This window comes from Python bivittatus, unplaced genomic scaffold (genome assembly GCF_059951505.1).
Source record: "Python bivittatus isolate LINGU-HERP-01145 unplaced genomic scaffold, Pbiv_v1 ctg000980_np1212, whole genome shotgun sequence".
In the NCBI taxonomy this organism is placed as follows: domain Eukaryota; kingdom Metazoa; phylum Chordata; class Lepidosauria; order Squamata; family Pythonidae; genus Python; species Python bivittatus.
Window position 1 is genome coordinate 1,112,638 of NW_028277125.1, and position 21,975 is coordinate 1,134,612.

The window sequence follows — 21,975 nt, forward strand, 5'->3', positions numbered from 1 at the left end:
TGACTAGATCCTGTCCCACTTGTGGTGAGTTCACCATCCATCCATCCATCCATCTGTGCTGATCTTCTCCCTCTGTTAAGAAAGAAAGAGACGTAGCCTCCTTGTGTTGTTCTCAGGTGTGTAGAGTGTGTGCAGGAACTGATTACTCAGCATATCTCAGAGCATCTCAACCAGTTGCTAAGGGCGGGCTGCCTTGCTCGGAGCAAAACAGCTGGAATTTCTGGAGTACAGCTGGGTGGAATAGCTCAGCAGTTGGCTGAAGGAGCTTGAGTTGTCTTGAGCTCCCGTGTTTCTCTACCCTACCAAAAATGGCTGACTTTGTTTTCCCACTTTTGCTTTGCTGTGCCTTATTCCGCTGACGTCCGTGGACAGTGCTCGTGTCCAACCACGGTCTGCTGGGTCCCCCATCCATGTTGAGGTCCCTCCCTGCGTTGTGTCACTGCACGGCCGAGGCCTCCGCTCTGCTCGGGGCCCGAAGACAAGCCTCTCCGCGGTGGACATGGTGTAGCTGTGGGGTTTTTTCCCTGAAGGCTCCAGGATGGCCAAGGGGACCTTGGGTGTTCATATGGTTACGGAGAATGCTGCCCCGGGTCTTCGCCTGGTTTGGCTACAACATGCTAGTGGCTGCATTCATCTTAAGCATGTTAGATTTCATTAGGGTTTACCTTGGTTCAGCATGCACACTTTATGTGTTGTATGAACCCGGCCTGTTTGTTAGTGTGCAGTGTATTGTAGGAGCCCAGAAAATGGGTTAATTCAGCAACCAGGTTAAGGCTGTTGGGTGAATGTGACCTTTCTGAAGTTTCCTTTGCACTGAGTTGGCCTCTGCAGTTTAGAATATCCTCTGCTTGGGCAGCATTGGTTTTGATTGTGATGGTGCAGCAGAAAGACAGGTGTGCTGCCTTCCCACAGTAGGGTTATCCGGGCCAGGTAGGACCCGACAGATCAGTCTGCACAGCGTGGTAAGCTTACTGGGTCTAAACTTGGCTCAGCTCTGTCTTTCGTGACTGTGTTGTATGAGCCAGCCTGGATGGCCAGGAGCGGGCCCAGTGCATTGTTAAGTGTGATGTGGATCTAGACTGAAGATGCAGTACTGTATGAACATGTGCTCCCACAGCTGTTAGCACACCTGCATTCCTCCTCTGTGTTCCCTTGTGGTGCAGATGCTTCGAGATTAGGCTGGCTCTGTGAACTCATCTGCTCACTTGCTCTCTGCCCCCCCCCCATTTTTCAGCATGCTGTCTGGGGAAGCCAGGGTTTCTTCAGCTTCATCCACAATCCGTGGCAAAACCAGAGAATCAGAGAGGGGGGTGTGGATTTGCTCCCTCCCCCTCTTAACCTGATGTGGGCATCATTTCAGATTCTAAAAAGATGCCTCCTTTTGTGTGCATGTGTGGGGGGGGGAGTATGAGAGGATATGCAGCTTTGTCCAGATGTTGTGCCAGGAGGAAGAGGATCTGTGATTCACCTTAAGGAGAATTGGGGAGGGGGGAGGGAGGTGTCCTTGTGTTTGAATCTGGGAAAAATCTCCTCACCTCCAGCAATGCTGCTGTTGTGGCGCCATGTGAATGTTCTGTTCAGCCCTCCAGCACATGGCTTAGCACCCATCTTTGAGCTCTTAGGAATGGTCCCCTGCGTGGACTTTCTGCCTCAGTCTGTACATAGGTCCAAGTACCCCCCACCCCCCGCAGGAGAGAGACTCGGCACCGTGCGTTCCCACGACGTGTAGACACGTTCCTACGGTCTTTCTCTCCTGCCGTGTTCAGGAGGAGGCTGTACAGCCATCTGTCTGCGATGTTTGAATTTGGACGCCTGCCCTGAGCAGGGGGTGGAGTTCCCACCATTTCAGAGATGGGGGTGCTGTGAAGTTCTCAGGCACCCTAAACTCCGGGGATACGGCAAGGTGGGCTCCCACTGTAACGGTAGTACAGAAGGTGGCAAAGAGGGTTTCTCTTCCCCGGTTGGAGATAAAGACTCCTGATTCTTTGTCGGTGTTGTGCGGAATCGACGTCCAGGCTTAATGCGAAATCTGTTGGCTGTAAGAACCCTGCCCGCCTGCGCACCCATCAACCTGCCCACCTCCTGCCTTCTGTCCAGGTTACAGTCAGCTCCAAAAATGCATTTCTGAATTGGGCCGTATCCTAAGAGGCAACCCTAGCAAGCGATCAGAATTGGAAGTGGGGCTGGGCTCCACTGCCAACGGGCATGATTCCAGCTCTGGAAATGCTGGGGGCTTGTGGGAGGGGCTGTCAGTTTTGTCCCAAGGAGTTCTGTGCATAAATGGTGGGGAGGGGGAGAAAACGCAGACTAGACTTTAATTACCTGGAAGCTCCCCAGAGGCCTAGTCAGTGCTGCGGAGCAAATACCATACCTGGGTCTGCTAGGTGGTACCCAGGACCAGGAACGCCGGTACAAACGTGCTCACTGACGGAGGAGGAGAAGAGGAATCAGGCTACGAACCGAATGACCCCAATAGGAGCTTTAGTCACTTTGTGGGATCTCCTGGGGTCCCTTGGAAGGTCCCGGAAGGGACAGGCGTCCCTTGCTTCCTGCTCCCCATCCAAGACTGGTCCTGTACCAAAGGTGCAAGGGATGGAAGGATGGGGCGGAGAGGCTGGGAACGCAGACGAACGAACAAAGGGATCAGGAGATGCAGGGAAAGCAGAATGGTGAGTCACTGCAGGTCGGGGCCCAGAGGTATTGCAGGCTGCATCAGACGCAAGGGACAGGGGCCACCCTTGGCTGACTTCGTACAACATGGAGGATGGGCCTCTTGAGGGTTATTGGTCTGAAGACTCCATATCACCTATGGGTTGGAAGCCCTGTGGCTCCAGATCCCAGTTGCAGGGGAACAGAGATGGTCTCCGCTCCTGGACCGAGATGGCCCTTGGTTCTTACACACATATAACCAGGTCTGCTAAACAAGGTGCTTGTTTTTGGTTTGGCACAGCATGTTGAACTAACCCAGATGGTTTGATTAGTTTCAGATTGATCAAGTTAAGCAAGTTGTATGAAAGCAGCAGTTGTGGTTGTTGGAAAAGGGTCATATTGCTCTTGTGTCTACATTTACTAAACCTTTTTATTTTGCACAGTCCCATCTTCACATTTTCTGCTGTCTGGCTTGGGTAGAAAACCAATTTTACTGCATAAAGTGGTAGAACCAAATATTATTGGGTAGCAATATTGTGGGGAGGAGGAAAAGAGTGTTTCTGTTCCCTGCTGCAAAAAATGTTTCTTATTTATGGCCTCTCTGGTCTTTTTTTGTTTAATATGCTCTGTTGTTCAGCCCCTTCCTGCCCGTTTTGCAGCTCAGGAGAAGAGGTGGCCCGGCTGAGTGGCAAAACCCGGTGTGTGGAGGGTCCTGGGTTAGTCTGGTCATTGTGGCAGGAAGAGATTGGGCGGAGTGGTCAGGGCGATGCGTTTGGCCGAGGACAGGACCTGCGTTCAGCAGACGCAGCGGCGGCACGGTTGGGGTCGTAATGCTCGCTGGCTCGAGAATTGGTGCCTTGGGGAAGAGCTAAGGCTGAACTGCAGGCTCGGCTGCTCCCGGTGGGCAAAAGAGATGGAAGGGCGTTGCAGGCTTGTTGCCCACGCTGTTCTTGGCCTGGGAGGGACCTTTCTGCATTATTACAGAGCTGAGGTCCCAGGCAGGGGTGCGTTTGATCCCACCCTCTTCCCGTGGCGCTCTCCTCCCAGCGCAGGTGGGAGAATGGCCTCGGCCCCCTCCCTTCGCTTCGCCTGCAGGTCTGGAGGGGAGCGGCCAAATTGGACTTCAAAGCAGCTGGAAGAGTGGCAGCTTTCTGGCTAGCATTTTTCTTAGGTACAGTAGCTCTGTGGGCCTCCCACCTTGCGCGTTGGGGGCTGAGGGTGAGCAGCATCCCTGGGAGGGAAGTGGCAGCCGAGGGCGGGCCTCCCGTAGAGTTTGGCTCAGCTGAAGACCACGCGAGTTCTGCAGTGCGGGCCACTTTTTGTGGGAGACAGGAAATGCACGCCACCAGGGCCCGGGGATGGCTGTAAATTTTGCAGGAATCTTTTATTGCCGATGAGCTCTCGGCCCACAAGCACAGGCCCTGTTGCCAGGGATGCAGGAGGGAAGCGGGGTGAGGAGCTGGCACTTCTTGGAAGGGCGTATGTGTGAACACTTGGGGTGGGCACCATGTGCTTCTGGAGACTTAAAAAACCTTTGCATGCTGAAACATTTCAAAATGACTTCTGTGGGAGATTGTTCTGGAGCAACCAAGTCTGTAGAAACTCCTCCGTCCTGTGTCTCGTCCTGGCCAACATTCCTGTGCTAGAAACAGGCTTGAGGGACATTGTAGCCCTCTTATCACCATTAGCAATAACGTTCGTTTTTATTCAGCAGTTCCTCAGAGTTCATTGGACTTAATGCAGCTTAATGCGTGTTGCAGAGGGTTGGAGTAGATGATCTTCATGGCCTCTTCCAACTTCACAGTTCTATGACTCTGATTTATGGCGTAACTCTTACGGATGGCTTGTAAGATGAGCCACAGTCACGCACTGGACACCTTAAATCGGGGGTGGGCATCTCACAGCATCCCATTTATAATATCTTCTATTTCTCAAGGTTATTCTGTTGAAATTCACCCCTCTTAAGCTCTCCAAAAAGCAAACCGCTCCCCTAAACACATAAATGGACAGTCCAGGGTTGTGTGAAGGGAACGGAATACTAGTGCTGCCTTGGGGAACTTTTCTGAGCAAATTCTCACCATCCCCACACCTGATTTTGTAGGGTGGTGGGTCTTTTTGTTCTCCTGCAGCAGCGTTCCCCACGGCTTCCCTGGAAGCAGGCTGAATGGGTAAGGCCGGCGTCCCGTTTTGAGCAGGAAGGCAGGGGTGTCCGCAGCGAGTGTCACGTGCCCATAAAAAGGGGAGCGGGTTTCATCATGCCGGCTTCATCTTGACCGTTTCCATCTGCCCACTCCCCCCCCGAGCGCCCTTGCTCAGCTCTTGCAAAGTTTTTTCCAGAACAAAGCAACAATTGGCATTATTTTAAAGCGGGGGGGGGGAAGAACTCTGCAGAACAAATTCAGAATGGCCTGCCCTGCCCAGATTGTCCCCAGTTCTTGCCAGCCCCGTGAGGCACGGAGCCCACTGCAGTTGGCAGCCTCAGCTCCGGTGCCCCTGGTGAAGCCAAACGGATGACGGGCAGCAGCAGCGGCGGCCTCCCCGTGCCCTGCCGGAGAAAAAGGTGGATGTTGCATAACACGCGGAGGCCAACTGTAAATCCGAAATCACCCATAGATTTAAATCAAGTGAGGTATCTTCCTTGTTCTACTAAAACCACAAAATTCTGCATTAGATTCCAATGGAGATCAGCCCCCCCCCCCACCCCGGCATTTGGGAATCATTGGCCAAAGCATCAGGACGGCAGATGTGACCTTTAGCAAGTCATGAAGCATCTGAGGGTGAGAAAAAGGATTCTGCAGCCCGGGTCCCTGCAGACTTCCTTCCACTCCCAGTTTGCCCAGCTGGTTACGCTGTGGTCCCAGCCCCCCGTGTGTGTCGTGGGGGGCACTCTGGAGGCTTGGAAGGATGAGGGAGCAGCGAATTGCAAGGACAGGCCAAGAATATTGGCCCTGTGCGGGCTGCCCATCCGAGTTTCCCCAGGGGCCATGAGGTGGCATGGAAAACATATTTCCTGAGTTGCCAAGCAGCTACTCCTTTGGCACGGGCACTGCCCTGTGCTATTGCTGGGGGAAAGGGTGCTCGGTGTCAGATGGTGGGTCTGGAGTCCCAGAGCGGTGAGGGCCGGTCTCTTCCTGGGAGCCGCTTCAGCCCCCGCCCGGATTCTTCCAAGCGGTGGAAAAAGCTTCTGCTTGCAGGCGCCGTAGATGAATAGGATTGGCCGTGCCAGCCTCTCCACCTCCTCACCCCGCAGTGGCAGCCACCCGACTGCCTTGCAGCTTGGCACATTCTAGGAAGGCCCTGGAACCGGATCTCTTCGGAACTGGCTCCTGCTCCTTCCGTATCTGCGTTTCACCTGTCTGTGTGCACGTTCTCATGGAGAGTGTGCAGAGTCCTCTGGAGTTCTCCCTGCATTGGTCTTCTTGCTCCTGCAGGAAGTTGGGGGGCATACTGAGGGTTTTCCATCCCGCTTGACTTCTGCAGATCTCCATGAGGTGGGGGGGGCTGGCAGGGATTTCTCCCGGGTGCTCGTTTAGGTTTGCCGCCTTATGCGTGCCTTGGGACATAAGTGAGAATCCGGGAACAGCCTCCCTCCCATGGCTATCAGCTTCAGGGTGTCAGTTAAACAAGCAATCTGGAGCCCTTGCATGAGTGTGACTGGGCTCACGCAACACCCCAAGATAATGACTGGATTTCCCCATACTGAACCCAACCCAACCCCACTAATTTGGTGACTTGATGGTGCTGTGCAGGGTGCAACTCTAGAGGCCGCCTTTGTACAACACGCTCAGTGCAACTACTGAATGAATGCGTAGCAGAATACATCGGATAATAAATTAAATGGGCAGAGCTCACATAATACCATAAGCCATAAAACAAGCCAACAAACAACCCCCATCCCACAGGTCAGATTTCACCAAGGTGAGCCTGTTGTACAAATGTACCACTAGGTCTTTTCCTGTCCTGTTTAAACATGTTGTGGGAAGACAGGAACAAAGTAGATTAATTCCGTGGTTGAGGTAAATACATTGTGCAGACAACTAGGATATGTGCTTCCATGTGTCTGTGTCTTTGAAGCATGAGCCATGCAAAGGATCAGATGGGGAACTTCATGCGCAGACACTCACCCACACGGCTCATTCACACTGCGAATCATTTGCTTGCCATTGTGAGTCTCAAAAGAAGCCGTTGCAGTCTGGGGAAACGACCCCTGTGTCCCCGCTGCTCAACGCATGACTCTCTGCTCTGCTGAATAATGCCTTCCTGAGTATTCACATTCACACGTGGCAGGGCGCTCCCTTTGACTGGCGCATGGCCATGAAAGAGGAAGGGTTGGAAACCTGAGCAAAGATCCTCAGAAACATGGCTTGGGCCACCAAACCGTCTGGTGTGAGTGTGTGTAGTTTTCTGCTGCTCTGGACAAGGAGGATGAGCTTTCCCCAACCAAATGCCCCCAAGTTGGTCACACTACAAATCTCATTGTCCCCTGCCCAGCATGGTGGACACAGGATTGGAAAGGTTAACAGAATGGAATTGGTCTTGAAATGAATGGAAAATTGGAGTCTGTGCCTCACTTGCTTTAAAAAACGCTGATTCTGGGTTGTGCACTGACTGGGTTGTGACTGGATTGCTGTGCTGGAAAAAGGAATATAGGAACCAGAAAAAGTGCAGAAGAGAGGAGAGGGGTTGTGCATCTTCCCTCTGAGAAAATGGCAGAAAGCTTGGGGCTTTCAGCTTGGGGCTTTCAGCTTGGGGAAAAAACAACTGGGAAAGACATGGTTGGGGTGTATCAGATCAAGCCTGGAGGGGATAAATGCTTATCTGGGATTGGGGGCATCTAGCAAAATAGGCCGAAGGAGATTTAGAACAGATCCCAACCCCCCAGACTTCTTCATCCAGCCTGTAATTACCCTGTGGGATTCTTTACCACAAGATGAGTGATGGCCAGTAATTTAGACAAGGGCCTGGATCAATTCATGTCTGTTAAGAGCTGCTGTCTTGAAGACTCACTGTCAACTCCAGCGTGGGGTGGGGCAGCCTGGCTCCAACTCCGCATATGAAAATAAGCAGTGTCCTGCTGGATCGGACCCCTGGCCCCTCTAGTCCAGCAGGCTGTTCTCAACTGCCCAAGGAACTCCAGCTGCAGAGGGACAGTGGTCAGCGCGGGGAAGGTCTCCATCTCTTGCCTGCAGCACCTCAAAGGAGGCCTCCAGTTGGCCATGGTGGAAAATGAGTTGCTGGACTAAGATGGATCTTGGCCTGATCCTGCAGGGTTGTTCTTACGTTTTTTGGGACCCAGGCAAATTTCCTCTTCAAGTTGTTTGTAAGAACCCTGGCCAACAGAAGACATTCTGCTAATTTGGGAAGGCCTCCTGTTGATCAGACGTGAGCCATGCGATCCAGTCCTCTGCAGGAGACGGTCCTCTAACGCTTAAGGAGAGCGATTCTTTTTCAAAAGAGGCCACACCAGGAGGTTGAGTTTGGTATAAATGTTTGGGGGCAGGAAGGGATGAGCAGGTCCTCCTGCAGTCTAGCCCAGCTCTGAATCTTCCACTTGATGCAGTTGATAACTCAGCTCTTTCTGAAAGGTGCCTAGCTGGTCCAAGTTTCGGGTTGGTGGTTCATGCCATTTCTTGCTGGATGTAGACCAAGTAAAGCATTCAAGAAACACCCTTCAAGCAGCACGTGAGCCAGGAGACGGAGAAGGACCGCTTGTGCTGGGTATCTGTTTAAAAAAGAGGTCTCTTGTGGGCGCAACCCTGCGCTTGTGTCCTCGGCCACAGCGAGCCCGTTTGTGCTCTGGGCCTCCGGGAGAGGTGTAGATCTGGGGGTCCTTGTGCTCGTGGGCGAATTTCTTGGCATCTGCCTGGCTCCTTGCCTCCCTGGCTTTTAAAAATAATAGTTCCTTTTAGTCAACACTGAATTAAATGGGAAGCTGGCACGCTGCAAAACAAAGCCCACCGTCCTAGCATCCTCTTGCTGTACAAAAATGCCCCCGGGCCCCCCAGGCGTCCTTAATAAAAATGGCAGGTGGCTACAACACAGGGCTTTGCTTGGAAGCATGCCCCCCTGCCCAGAAAAAAGGCAAAGGTAAGCTGCAGCGGTGGGGACCATCCTGGGGAGGCCACGGGGGGAGGAAGGGTGTGCTTTGCTTGTGCTGTATCGGCTGGTGCGTATTTTGTTCCGTGTTTTTTTTTTTAAGCATGTGTGGTTTACGTGTGAGCTAACGGGGTTGTGTTTTGCCTATGTAAGAGATGTGTGTGTGTGTGTGTGTATGTGTGATATAGAGGGTTTGCCTGATTTGCGTGTGTGCGTGTGTATGGTTGTAGACAAGTATGTATTTTTCTGAATTGCTTAGAGCTTTGTTCAGGCAAGTACTTGGGGCTAGACCCATTTCTGCCGTGAATTCAAGTTCTAAGGCAGCGTCTCCTTTCGCCTCGCCCGTTTTTCTTTTAACAGGCCAGTTTGCTGGAGTAACCGTTTTGTGCATGGATGAGCGCACCGATGGCTAACCATGTTGTGAGACTGCCTAAAATATGTTTGAGGCACACCCGCCGGCCCCAAAGGGACGGAGGTCTCTGCCCCAGTTAGCCTGCCTGCGATGGGAGATTGGCAGGGTCTGAGCTGCTGTGATGTCACCGAAGGCTCGGCACATTCAAACGTTTGGGCTGCAGGCGAGGTGGGAGAGAGCAGGGAATTGTGGGGGGGGGGGATGGAAAGTCCCTGTGGTAATGAAGGGTGCTGGGTGGGTGGGTGGGTGGGTGGGAGATCTCAGAGATCTGGGACTGCAAGAGCTGCCCGCTCGCTTCTGCTAAGTAAAGGCGCTTTGGAAGTTGAAAGAGCGTGAATCTTTGCCAAGCAAGCCTTGAAGCCAGAGAATCAGGAGGCTTGATTTTAATTTCCCAAATGGAACTAATCAGATTATAGGGGCATAAAACCTGTTGCTTGACATCTGGGAATTTTTCCTTCTTGGCTTCCACAGGCTCTTGGGAGGCCCCCAGAGGATCACGGGTAGCCTCTCTTCTGTACGCATCTTCTGGGAACGCTGGTCTGTTCCACGTTTCTCCACAAAGAGCCCTTGCAGGAATGGACAGCTTTGTCCATTGGCCGGCTCTGCAGATGTGTTTTATTTATTTATTTATTTATTTATTTATTTCATTCGATTTATTGTCCGCCCATCTCCCCCCAATGGGGAACTCTGGGTGGCTCACAAAGTACATATCATACAATTATACAATTACAAGTACAATTACAATTAAATACCCTGTGTGACCAGCAGGGATCGCTAGGGGGTCATCCGGGCTTTTCCTCCTCCGTAGATCTTCCTCGCCGCTCGCCGCTCATGCCGGCTGCATTCAGAGTTCGGTCAGCACCGGTATTTTGCTCCCTGCGCAGCACCGCCGGTTCCTCCCATCTAAACGGGAGTACCCATTTATCTACTTGAAGGCCTCTGCACCACCATCTCAGGGTGGCTAGAAGGAGGGATTCCCCCCCCTCCACCTGGCACCAGGGATCATGGGGGGTGGGGTGGAGAACCACCACCACAACAGTAACCAGGTTGGACTGGGAGCCTAACATCCCCCTTAGGGGAGGTCTAACTGGTCGTGAGGGTGCAGTTAAGTTCAGCATTTCCTTGCCCGGGGGGGGGGGGGGACTTCTGGTCTTGGGAACCCTTTTGGCTTGTGTGTTTGTACCTTTTACTGTCAAAGGGTGATGTTGGCCTATTTCTGGGGTGGGGGGAAGGCTCACAGTGTCTTGTGGCATTGAGAGAGTCTAGAAATCTCTGTGGCTGATTCTTGGGACTGAGTGGTGTGCGCTGCTGGCAAAATGTTTAGGCTTAGAGAATTGAATTCCTTTATGTGCCATTTCTTTCATCAGGAGGAGCCTGGTAGCGCTTTTTCCGACCACCAGAGCCCTTCTGATTTTCGGCTACCATAGACTAATACGGCCCTCCTCCTATAGTGTCTAGATCAGTGTTTCTCAACCTTGGCCACTTGAAGACGTGTGGACTCCAAGTCCCAGAATCCCCCAGCCAGCATGGGATTCTGGGACTTGGAGTCCACACGTCTTCAAGTGGCCAAGGTTGAGAAACACTGATCTAGATGGACACAATCTGAAGATCCCAAGTGAATCCTGTGGTCTTCAGGAGGAGCAGTGGTGAACGTCATTCTTAAAGAGGCTGCTTGCAGGGAGGAGAGATCTCCTGAGCCACTTCCTGTTCCAGGGGACAGAAATTCAGAGGTTGGGGAAGGAAGCAGGAGCAACAGCTGGGGCGGCAAAGGAGAGCATGTTTTGTTCTCAGCTTGGGGGAAAAAATCCCCTCAAAATATTCCATTGGTAGGGGTGAGCTGGCTGTATTCCCCCAAAATATACCCCAAGATGACTGGAGTACTTAGTTTCAGCCTTGGAGCAGAATCCTAGGATGCTTAAGTTTTGTTTCCAACTGGTTGTGTTTTGCTCTCGCTTGATGTGTCCTCTTCGTCCTGTGGATTGCAGAGCTGGGTCTCTGATGCAGAGAAGGCCTTACACGCTGTGCAGGCTCAGCAGTTGACCTGCTGTCCGCGGAGGTGACCCAGTAGGACGTGGGTGGCCCCCTCTTCTGCTGCTAGCCCAGGTTTTTAAGAAGCTGGGAGTTGTCCAGGCATCGGGCAGGGCACACAGTTGGTGACCGGTGGGCTACCTGAGCTCAGGTTTGTCTGAAATGATGCCACGTATCAGCTTTCTAGGCTACACGGTGCTGATGCTCCTGGCCCAGGAATGCGAGGCCGTTTCTCACGAGTGAGTGAAAGCAACAAAGGTACACCACGCAGACAGTGGAAATGCCTGTTTTGTCGTATTTGCCAGTGTCTCTGATGGACTCCCCTGTTTCAAGGCATGCTGTGGACTTGAACATTAGCCAAACTTCTCAGGCTGACGCATGTATGGTCTTAGTCTTTAACTGGCCTGGTAGGAAACCAGGTAGTGTGTAAATGGGCCCCAAATTAACAGGATGTTGGCACAGGGACCTCTTCCCATGCCTCCTTGGGAGTTGTAGACCCATTCAGGGGACCAGGAACTGGAAAGGCACTTTTTAAAACGAGGACCATTCAAACTTGGCATTAGAAGACCGTTTGAAATTAGTTGCATTTAGGGCTCCTTTGAAAAAAGTACAGATAGCAACCACAGGGGAGGCCCATAATTATTGAGAGCACAGCAGGAGGGAAAGTGGAAATGTATCCCCTTCCTCCATGGTTCTCTTCTCAGTGACAGTCACCACTCTGATGAGTTTCTGTTTGTATTGGGAGAAATACTCCTGCTGATGCCAGTTAGAACTTCCTCCCACTATCTCCGGAGGTACTGTATCATTTTCATCTGAAGGATCCTTGTTACATCCTTGATAATTATCCAGGTCCTCCGTTGGTGGTTCTTGTTTTTTAATCATCTGCGTGCTACATCTAATTTGGCTGTGATCGGATACCCAGCTGTGGACACCGGCTCCGGCAGCATTGTTGAGGTCTGCGGTACTCCGTTGTCACTCCACTGGATTTTTTTATGAGCAACAAAAGGATGAAAACTGTGGGCTTAACCTTGTGACTTGGAAGCAGCAGAAGACCGTCATTCCATGGAGTTGCAAGCATGGCACCAGCCTTCCGTGCCCGAGGCTTTCCAGATGCATTGAGACTCAGAGTTCAGAATTGTCAGGTTGTGAATCCCGAGAGTTAGTGTTCCAACACAACTGGGAGGTACTCAGTTGAGGGAAGTTGCTCTACATGGTATCTGAAGGGCTACCTTGTGGTTTCTGGTCACCTACTCCACCAAAGAGTAGCCAGGAATTCTCTGTGGAATATATCTTTTGCAACAGTTTTTGTGTCTGTCTCATAATTTCTTGTTCTCCTTGATACCAGCTTTGAAATTTGCTTTATGATTAAGAAACATCTAATCTTTACAAATGCTCTCTTGATCCCTGAACTAACACATCATTCTTCACCTCCTTGGAAGCTGTCACTTACCCAAATTGCTTCTCCTTCTCCCCTGGTGACGCAGCTGTGTGTGGAGAAGGAGTGTGGGTGGTAGAAACAGCTCTTTAAGATGGAAGTGTAGGAATAAATCTCACTGCTTGGGGAATATGCCATCCAGAGGGAAAGGGTAATCTGATGGCTCCGGTGAGATGGTTTTTGAGGTGGTGGTCAAGTTCAGTTTTGGTAAATCTCCAGCAGACTTTGCACATCCCTGAAGGGGTGGTTCTTGTTGCAAAGTGGAAACTAGAGTCTGCAATGAGATCTCCTTTGAATTAGCAAACTTAGCTCTTGAAAACCAGTACTGTACTGAAGGGGAGCAAATCAGACCAACGACAGCCTTTCGAGGCCGGTTTGCGAGATGGAGAGGGCGGGAGACCAGCTTTAGCAGCAAGGGAATGCTGGGTAGAGAACTGTCCATCTGAATAAAGTTGCCTTTTGCTTTTTCAAAGCCAAATTCACATTTATACAGGAAAATGAAAAGAGGGTGGTAAAATGGTTGCGAACTTTAGATGCCTGACGCTTCCCGGCCGCTAATAGGAGGGCATGAAAATATGCATGTTGTTGTCCACCTTCTACAACGGCGCCATTTGGAGTGTGGGGTTGTAGGTTCCCAGAGTCATGATCCGACTTCTTCACCTGCCACTTCCACAGTGCTGTGCTGTGGGTGTCGAGTCAGTTTTGGGTCTGCTGCCCTGTGGAGGCTGCAGTAGTCTCTACTAGGTATTTTCTCCTATTTTCAGTACAGGTAGTCCTTGCTTAATGACCACAGTTGGGACCGGAAGTTCTGTCGCTGAGCAGTGCAGTTGTTAAGTGAATGATCATGTGACTGCTTCGCTTAGCGACTGCAGTCCCCGTTGCCATTAAGTGAATGCCCTGGTTGTTAGGCGAGGCAACTTCCTGCTGGCAGGAAGTCGCAAGCCCCAGGCGCTGCCGGGTGGGGGAGGGAGCGAGGGGGTGCGTGGTCTGTGAGGGTGCGTAGGGGGGCGGTGTGGGTCGGGTGCGTGAGGGCCTCAGAACTGCTTGGATTTCCAGCCCAAATCAAGAGACTTCTGAAGCCTCTCCACTCCGGGGCTGAAAATCCTGCTTGGATTTCGGCACGGGGCGCTTTCGGGCAGCCCCCAGGGACGAGAGGGGGTCCTCGCAGCAGGGGCCTGCGACCTTCCCTGCTGGCTTCCCCGTTGGCTTTCTGGGGAAGCCGGCAGGGAAGGCTGCAAATGGCGATCGCATGATCACGGGGCGCTTGGCAACCAATCCTAAGTGCGGACCGATTGCCAAGGGCCCAGGTTGCAATCACGTGACTGTGGGGGTGCTGCAACGGCTGTAGCTTCGGGCCCGGGTCATAAGTCCCTTCATTCAGCACCGTCATAAATTTGAACGGTCCCTGAACGTATGGTCATTAAGCGAGGACTACTTGTAGTGGAATCTTGGGAAGCGGCAATAATTTATTAAGATATTTCTTGCTGTGATTGTTCATCGTAAACATCTGAAAATCTCCCAGGATGTCTTATGTTCAGAGGGTTGTTGGGAGAGCCTCACGGGTCCACGCAGGTGACCATGTCAGCCCGGGCAGCTGAGTCCTCTCTGCAGGGCTGGCCTTCCTTTCTCTGATGCATTTTGCACAGTCCTATTTGCACATTGACTGCAGGCCCAACCCAGAACAGCTGAGTTATGAAACTTGTCTGAAGCGTGCAAGGAGGTGTTGGCTTTCTCCTTGGCATTCTTCTCTGCCCCTTTGAGAGAAAGGAAAGAGCTCAGCAAGGAGGCGGCCTGGTAGCTGCACCCTCCCCACCTGGTGCCTTCCGAATATGTTGGATCTCAGCGCCCGCAGTCACCAGCCAACACAGCCAATCTGTGGCATCTTCTCTGCTGCAAGGGCCTCTCTGTGATCACTTGCAGGACTTTCAGGACTGTGGCTGTGTCTGCTTTGCTGTGACGGGGCTAAATCATTCTTGGTGCCAGTGTGATTTTCCTGCTTGGCATTCCGCTTCCTCCCATTTCACTTTTGCTCTGCTCAAGCTGGAGCTTCCGATTGGGAAACAGATTGATGAGTCAGTTGCGTCTCCTCCCCCCCCCCCCCCCCCCGCCGTAGGCATCTGCACTTCAGAGAGGAAGGATAAAATACTAGTGATTGGCTTTATGAACGAGGAACATTCACAAGAGCTTTTGAGGAGTGCAGGATCTTCCAGAAAGATGCCCTTCCCCAAGAAGCAAGGGTCAAGCCAGCAGGACCTCCATCTCCACCCCACTTTTGAGAAGCACTAGGTGGAAAGGAGGTTCTCCATAGCTGGACCTCAGTCTCCTAATATTGTTGGTCTCTCCCTAAACCAGCCCAGAGCATAGGCAAGTAAGCTGATGCCCTCAAAGGGTTTTGGATAACAGTCCACCATTCTGTCTAGGAGGGCTGTGGTCAGGGATTATGGAAATAGTGATCTGGAAGGCACTAGGTTGCCTCCCCCTGACTTGCAATGAGGTGGATACCTGCTGAGCAGAGGTGCTTGAGAAGGAATCGCTTCCTTGAAATCCAACAGGACGGGCTGCCAAGGCGCCTGAAAGTGTGCCTAGATCATTGTAGACGTGGTGTTTGGCTTTAGTTTGCTCTCCCACAACTAATCTTGGCACATTTCTTGGTTTTTCTAAGCACATGCGTCTTCCTTCAGAATATGTGAGCGTATTGAAGCCCGTTTCTGCCATTGATTTGATGAGCACATTGGATCAATCAGCCCATCGTTGACTCCTCCAAGGCCTTAGTCAGAAGAGAAACCCTCCCAGCCTTTTTTCTTGAGATAAGGGACATTGACCCTGAGACCTTCTCTATTTGAATCACATCCTTGGCTTCTGTCTCCTTCATATACTAGGAAAGTCTTTTTAATAAATTGATGCCATGATAGGCAAGAAAAAGAAAATGTGAGGAAATCTTGAGAGAAGGTTATAAAATAACCAAGCCCTAGTTTGTGGAGAAGCTTGATTAGGAATGTGTGGCTGCCATTGATTTAATTTATTTACTTATTTAATCAGTTTAGAGGCTGCCCGACTCCTAATGACCCTGGTGGCTGACAATAAAAAAAAAAGACAAAATCACAGGGAAAAAAATTCATAACAGGCCCAAAGATAGACAAACACACCCCAAACCATCAACCATCAACCTACCCCACGGCCTGGCAAAACAGCCAGGTCCTCAGTAGCTTCCTGAACAGCATCACTGATGGCCTTGTTCCCACGACACCCTTAACTGGATCAAAGGAAGTGAGGATTAATATATTGTGGGGACATCAAAAAGGGGTTAATAGACCAGGGAAGTTACCTGGGGGTTAAATTTAATGCCCCACAGGACTAAAGGAACGCAGGCAAGTTAGTCATGGGGAACCTAAGCCCGAGTTGGCCAGAGCCCAAAGAGCAAGTGCCTCCAACGTCAGCCTCCCCGCCGATGCTGCCTTCCTTCCAAACTCAGATGGGCTGCAGTGGCTACTGTTGCCCGACTGGCCAGTAAGGAAGGGCCCTGGGATGTCCTGAAGGCCTGCAGTATTTTCCCAAGGCGAGGGCTCCTGGGACACCAGGCATCTCCTGGGGAGGTGGCAGGGATTGGGTATTCTCCAAAGGGGTGTCAGTCTGCTTGTGGGTTGCCATAAATTGTGTTTGACTGGGTTGTGGCAGACTGAATTAAGTGTGCAGTGGGCGCGGGGGCCCATGGTCACTAGGAAAACGCCACAGAAAAAGTTAACGATGGAGAGTGCTGCTGGATCATAACAAGGTGCTCAGAGGCATTTGCTGTTGCAGTCTGGAGCGTGGGATTAGGCCCAGTGGCAAGTGATTGAAGGGTGTTTTCTGCCCAAAAGCTGCCTCTGGTCCTGTGTTGGCTTCCGTTCTAGCTAAAAGTTGCTCAGGTGGAGCAGACGAGACAGAGCAGCTGGGAGCTGCAGTCCCAACACATCTGGAACAAAAATCCCAACGTTGTCTTCCAGCCTCCTGTGCTCCTTTGCTTAGCATAAGCTTCCTATCTCCTTTGTCTCGTCATGAAGGAAATTGCTTCTGTCTGAACAGATCTGGGCACATGGAAAGATCTCATGGATGTCTTGCACTGTGTCCACGGGGCACCATCTGCCCCGAAGTTCTCTTCGAATGCCACAGAGACGACTACAGAAGAGCCCTTCCTTTCACTGGGTTCATGACCAAAGACATCTTTTGGACGGCGCTTCCGTGGTGCATCCGTATGGAGGCTTGTCAGCACCACGGTTTTCAGTGGTACTCGCTTTCTACTGGTAATTGCAAGAGCAACAGCTGCAAAGCTGAGCTGAAAGGTGGCCAGGGGGACACAGTACAACAAATGTCTCTGGCATCAGCACCCTCTCTGATTCCTTTTCAGGATTGCTTCCACAAGCATTGCTCCTTCTTGGTCCAGTGAGGATCGGCTTTGCACAGCATTATTGACCTTATCAGTTCTTCAGACCTCAATATGCAGCAGAATATGTCCTTGGCAACTTGCATAAATTGATAATATAATTAATATGGAATGAAGCCTCTGGTGAGCCAAGGAAGAGAAGGAGCTAACTAGATCTTTGACTAGGGTCATAGCTTAGATGGAGAACTTCATTTGGGAACAAAATGAAGGCACCTAATAGGTGGAATCCCATGTGGATCTACTGGGTTAGAGTGATCCTGCTTTATTGGGATGGTGGATTTTAACTGAGGGGACCCAGGTTGGCCAGGAGAGTTGTCACCCAAGGGCAGCGTCTGTTATTCACCCTCTCCTGCAGATTATAGAGGGGAAATTAACATAGGTGTGAAGGAGGACAACCACAAGTAGATTTGTGTGTGGAAGAACTGTGTTCAGGTTCTTTCACAGCCCGGGGCCCTTTCAGTTCCCCAGATCTCTGTTTTGGATTCTGGGGGTTGAAACTCAGCATGCCAGAGGGCACCTGAGGAGGTTGGGACAGCTTCTTACACTAAAATGAAAAACAGTTACCTACCATGGATCAGTAAGCTCCAAATCTATACGGTTCCACAGTTTGCCTGATTCTTCACTTCTGCCCCGGTTGCTGTGGTTTCAGACTCTGTTCCTGAGAGGCATGCAAGATGAGTTTTGAGGGAGCATGCTGGCCCCCAGGGGCTGCAGAGAAGTTGTCTTTCTTGAGCATCTCACTGGCACGCTACCTGGGCGTGCTAATCGTGAGGCGTCCAGATGGCCATGTCTCCGGGGATCAGCTGGCCCCTCCGTCCATCTCAGCTAGAACCATCCTCAAAGTGTAGCAGCCACTTGGGTGCTGCAAGCGATCGAGGCATTGCAGTGAGCCAAGCTGACCTGAGATCCATCTGTGGAAGGAAGGAAGGAAGGAAGGAAGGAAGGAAGGAAGGAAGGAAGGAAGGAAGGAAGGAAGGCAGGCAGGCAGGCAGGCAGGCAGGCAGGCAGGCAGGCAGGCAGGCAGGCAGGCAGGCAGGCTTCTCTGTGGGGTCTTGTTGCTGCCTTGGCACAAACACCCACCTTGTGTTGCTGTTGCCCTGGGGGGGGGGCATCTCTAAGCAGTCAGGGTAGAAGCTCTTTCTGCTGGGCAGAGGTCAGATCAGGTTGCAGGCAGAGCCATCGTCCCTCGGCCGAGGTTGGAGCCCTGAGCCCAGCTGGGGGGCAAAGCGTTAGCAAGCCTGCCGGGCCAAGCGAGGGGGAGCCGGTGGGTGCTGGGCTTGGAGCAGCAACCTCCCAGGTCTCCTGGTTCAGGCTACGAGTGGGGATGGGCTTCAGGGAGACCCTGCCCTCGCCACAAGCGGGCAGGGTGTAACTGACGTCCCAGCCAATGGGGCATCACTGAGCAGAGGATCCAGGCCTGTGTATGCCGTGCAACCCACTGAGGGGGAAGGATCCGTTCTCAGCCGGCTCCGGTGCCCGACTGTTCCTGGCACTTACTGGCAAAATGAGCTCTTCGTCTGCCCGAAAAACCCACCGGCCAACGCTTGTGGGTCCGCAGGCTGGTTTGTTTGGATTGAGAAGGGCAGGGCATTGGTGCACGTGTATTGGAGTCTCCTTTGGGTAACTGCCTCTTCAACCCCCCCCTCTGTGTCAGTCAAGCCTTTTTAAAATGCAAATATTTATTAGTGGTTCATCTTTTTTTTTTTTGAACTTGCAAGAAAGTAATGGATCCTTTTCCTCTCAATAGTCTCCTAAGCTTTCCTTCCGTGCTCACCCTCCTCTCTGCTGATGCTGGCTGTGGATGATGGGCATAATAGTCCAGTGATATTGGGGGAAGGCTGCTGTAGGCACGGCCCAACAATCAAAACGCACAATACTTTGTAAAAACTTCCAGAAAATAAATCACGACCCCACCAGGGGTTGCACGATTATTGTTCCTTGCGCTTGTACTCATTTTATTTTTCTTGTGCTTTTGGGGGGAGGGAGATATAAAAGTAGTATTAAAATTCACTCTTGCTGGGTGCATTCACATGACCCACTGAAACCAGACGGGGTAAGACTTTGCAGTTGCATTTGTACAATGGACAACGCTTGATTGTGTGTATGTGTGTGTGTGTGTCCCTGCAGGTTGTACAAAGCAGTAGTTCATCATATTGTGCAAACTCCCCAAAAAGCTCAACTGCTGAGGAGAACACGGAGGGCCTTGACGGAAAGATGCAGCAACTGTTAGCAAAACATTAGTTTTACAACTGTTAATTTATTTTATGTCTATTTCAAATAAACAATTTGTCACCGCCCATCTCACTGCAGAGCGACTCTGGTTTGCCCCGTTCAGAGAACGGGAAGGCGCGAGAAGGAAACTCGAGAGTGCCCCGGCTTGACTCTCTTTCGCATAAGAGGGAGGGAGGGAGGGAGGGAAGGGGAAATGCCGTCAGGCCTTTAAGCTTGTCGTGAAAGCCTTTATCGCTAAAGGAGAGCTCTAGCATTTCTTGCAGCGTCTGCTTCCTAACACGGCCTACCTCGGAGGGCTGACCTCAACTGAGTAACCAGGTTAAACACACAGGCGGACTACGTTCTTTTCAGGGATCCCATTCCGGTGTAAAACGAAGGATAACGAAACTGCAGATGATGTGCCCGTGGGCATTGTGTGTGCTTGGGGGGTAGATGCTGAAGCCTCTTTCTCTCCCTCCCTCCCACCGCAGTCTACCTGTATTTGCTCCTCCTCCTTTCGTTGAGCTGGAGTTTGCTAAGCCAGCTTCAGGATCTGCTGCAATCAAGCAAAAAGGAGGAAGCGCAAAAACGGCGAGATGGTGCAGACGACCACACCCGAACCCTTAAAAAGCGTACTTTGACTTCTGCGCAAAAACCCGCCTGCCATTATGTGCTGGCGTAAAGTAACAAACAGCAAGGCCACGACCAGGGATAGGCACGGCCTTTACACGTGCACCAAGGTCTGCTCTCTAATTAGCCATCATTAGAAACTGCAGATAACAAGACCCTGGAAAACTAGGGCTGTCTGTATTGTGGACGCAGCGGGGCGTGGCGGTGGAACGAGAACTGGGGAGACCCACATTAAAATCCACCTCAGCCTGGAAGCTTACGGGTGACTTGCATTTTTTAGCTGAGGTGGGCATCCTGTTTTTGCTGTCTTAACTTTAGATTACATTGATTTTTCCTGTACCTTGTCCTGAGATTCCTCTGTAAGGCAAACGGAAGGTATTAGTAAGCATAAATAATGTGACCTGGGAGAAAGCAGGGAGGCATGGACTCACGCTGGAAGAGTCTGAAGGATTCAGCTGTGGAGGAAGACAGATGTTTTGAGCCCACCCTGGGAGTGGAGTCCTTCCAAACGTCCAGAGGATGGGCTGGGCAGATGCTTGACCCTTTCATGCCTGGAGACCATCTTCTGACGTCCGGAATCAGCTCAGACATCACAGCTTTGCTCGGTGTGTCAGAGCGGATCAGTTAAAGGTGTGGCAGCTCTCTTTGGACAACTTGGTTAGAGTTAACTATAGACTGCTTTGTGGCTTCTTGTATTGTGTGAACTCAGACCGTTAGGGCCCAGCCTCCTGTGGGAATCCAGAACACGGGTTAACGCAGTGACCAGGTTAAGTGTGCTGCGTAGACCCAGCCATTGGGAGGGTGTCATGGTTCAGAAACTAAGCTGGAGACCAGAGAGCCCCGGTGCGTATCTTTCTGCAGCTTGGCATGCCTTAGGAATAAGCCACAGCGACATCCCGCGTGTCGTGATGTCTTTGCGCACGTGAGGTCAAGCAGGCGATTTGCACAGATCCCATCACCTGCATTGTTTGCGTGGTGATGCCATAGGACGTAGAACGCCTGTAGCCCCTTCTCACATGCAACCGCATGCCTCCTGCGCTTGGACCTTTTTCCGTGCTTGCCGCAGCATTGGTGCCCCCCTCTGAGGGGAGGCGAACTGGCTTCCGAGCTCTTCCGGGGTGGCAGAGATGTGCCCCTCCTGGCTAGGCTGTGGGGTTCAGAGGGAGCATTCCCCTCTGCGGGAAAACCCGTGGGCAGGGTCTGTTTATCTGGCATCCGTGCCTCGGTGGCGCGTGTGTGTATCGCTGGCTCCGGGAGGCCCGCCAGTAATCCCAGGCTCTTTTCTGCTCCTCCTCCTCTGTAGAACCCCAGCTGAAAGGGATCGTGACCAGGTTATTCAGCCAGCAGGAATATTTCTTGCAGATGCACCCAGACGGAACGATTGACGGGACCAAGGACGAGAACAGCGACTACAGTGAGTCCCCCGGCCTTTTTTCTGCCCCGCTACAAATCGCCTCCCTAATGCACGAGTTCTCCGGGCTGCTGCTGCTGCTGCTTCTCCTCTTTTTCTTAACAGGGAAGGTGTTAAATTACAGCCCAGGCAGCTGTTTCCAGCGGGCAGCTCTGCTGTCAGCGCTTCCCCCTCCTGCATCGTTATTCACACTTTTTAAAAATGCTTTGCCCCTGATGTTAGAGCCGCTGTCTGTGGGGAGCAGAGACGAAAACTCTCGCTTCCCAGGCAGCGATGCTGAGCTCTGGCCAAGAGGAAAGGGGCAGGGGGAGTCCTCTTGAGGGAAGAGGGACCTGTGCAGTGGGGGGGGTGGGCAGGAAGGACACTCCTGAACCCCCAGCAGGCTGATGCTGTTCATGCGCCCGGACCCTCCCTTCTAGTGGGCGCAGCTGACTGCCTCCAGCCAGGCCCGGGAGGAGGCCACCCCGTCTTCTCTGGGCACGATCTCTGGGTTCTGGCATCGCGGACCCTCTTCTGACGGCTGAGATTTTCACTGAGCCGACCCACAGGTTTGGCTGTTTCCATTTGGCTGGCTGGGGACTTCTGGGAGTTGAAGTCCACACCGCTTAAAGCTGCCAAGCTTGAGAAACACTGCAGTAGACCCCACAACTGGATCCACACATTATGGTTAACCATGATTGGCT

General features: G+C 51.9%; 1 protein-coding gene across 4 annotated transcripts in view; it reads left to right on the top strand.

Annotated features, from left to right (window-relative positions):
• Positions 1-21,975, top strand: part of FGF12 (fibroblast growth factor 12) — a 164,566-nt gene that overhangs the window by 88,761 nt on the left and 53,830 nt on the right. For 2 of the 4 annotated variants that reach the window (XM_088131866.1, XM_088131865.1), the window contains exon 2: positions 21,185-21,295. In XM_088131866.1, the coding sequence (XP_087987992.1) occupies positions 21,185-21,295 (111 nt within the window). Of the gene's footprint in view, positions 1-20,057; positions 20,167-20,200; positions 20,512-21,184; positions 21,296-21,975 lie in introns of those variants that run through there. The other 2 variants (XM_025174804.2, XM_007440846.4) reach the window with 2 other exon arrangements.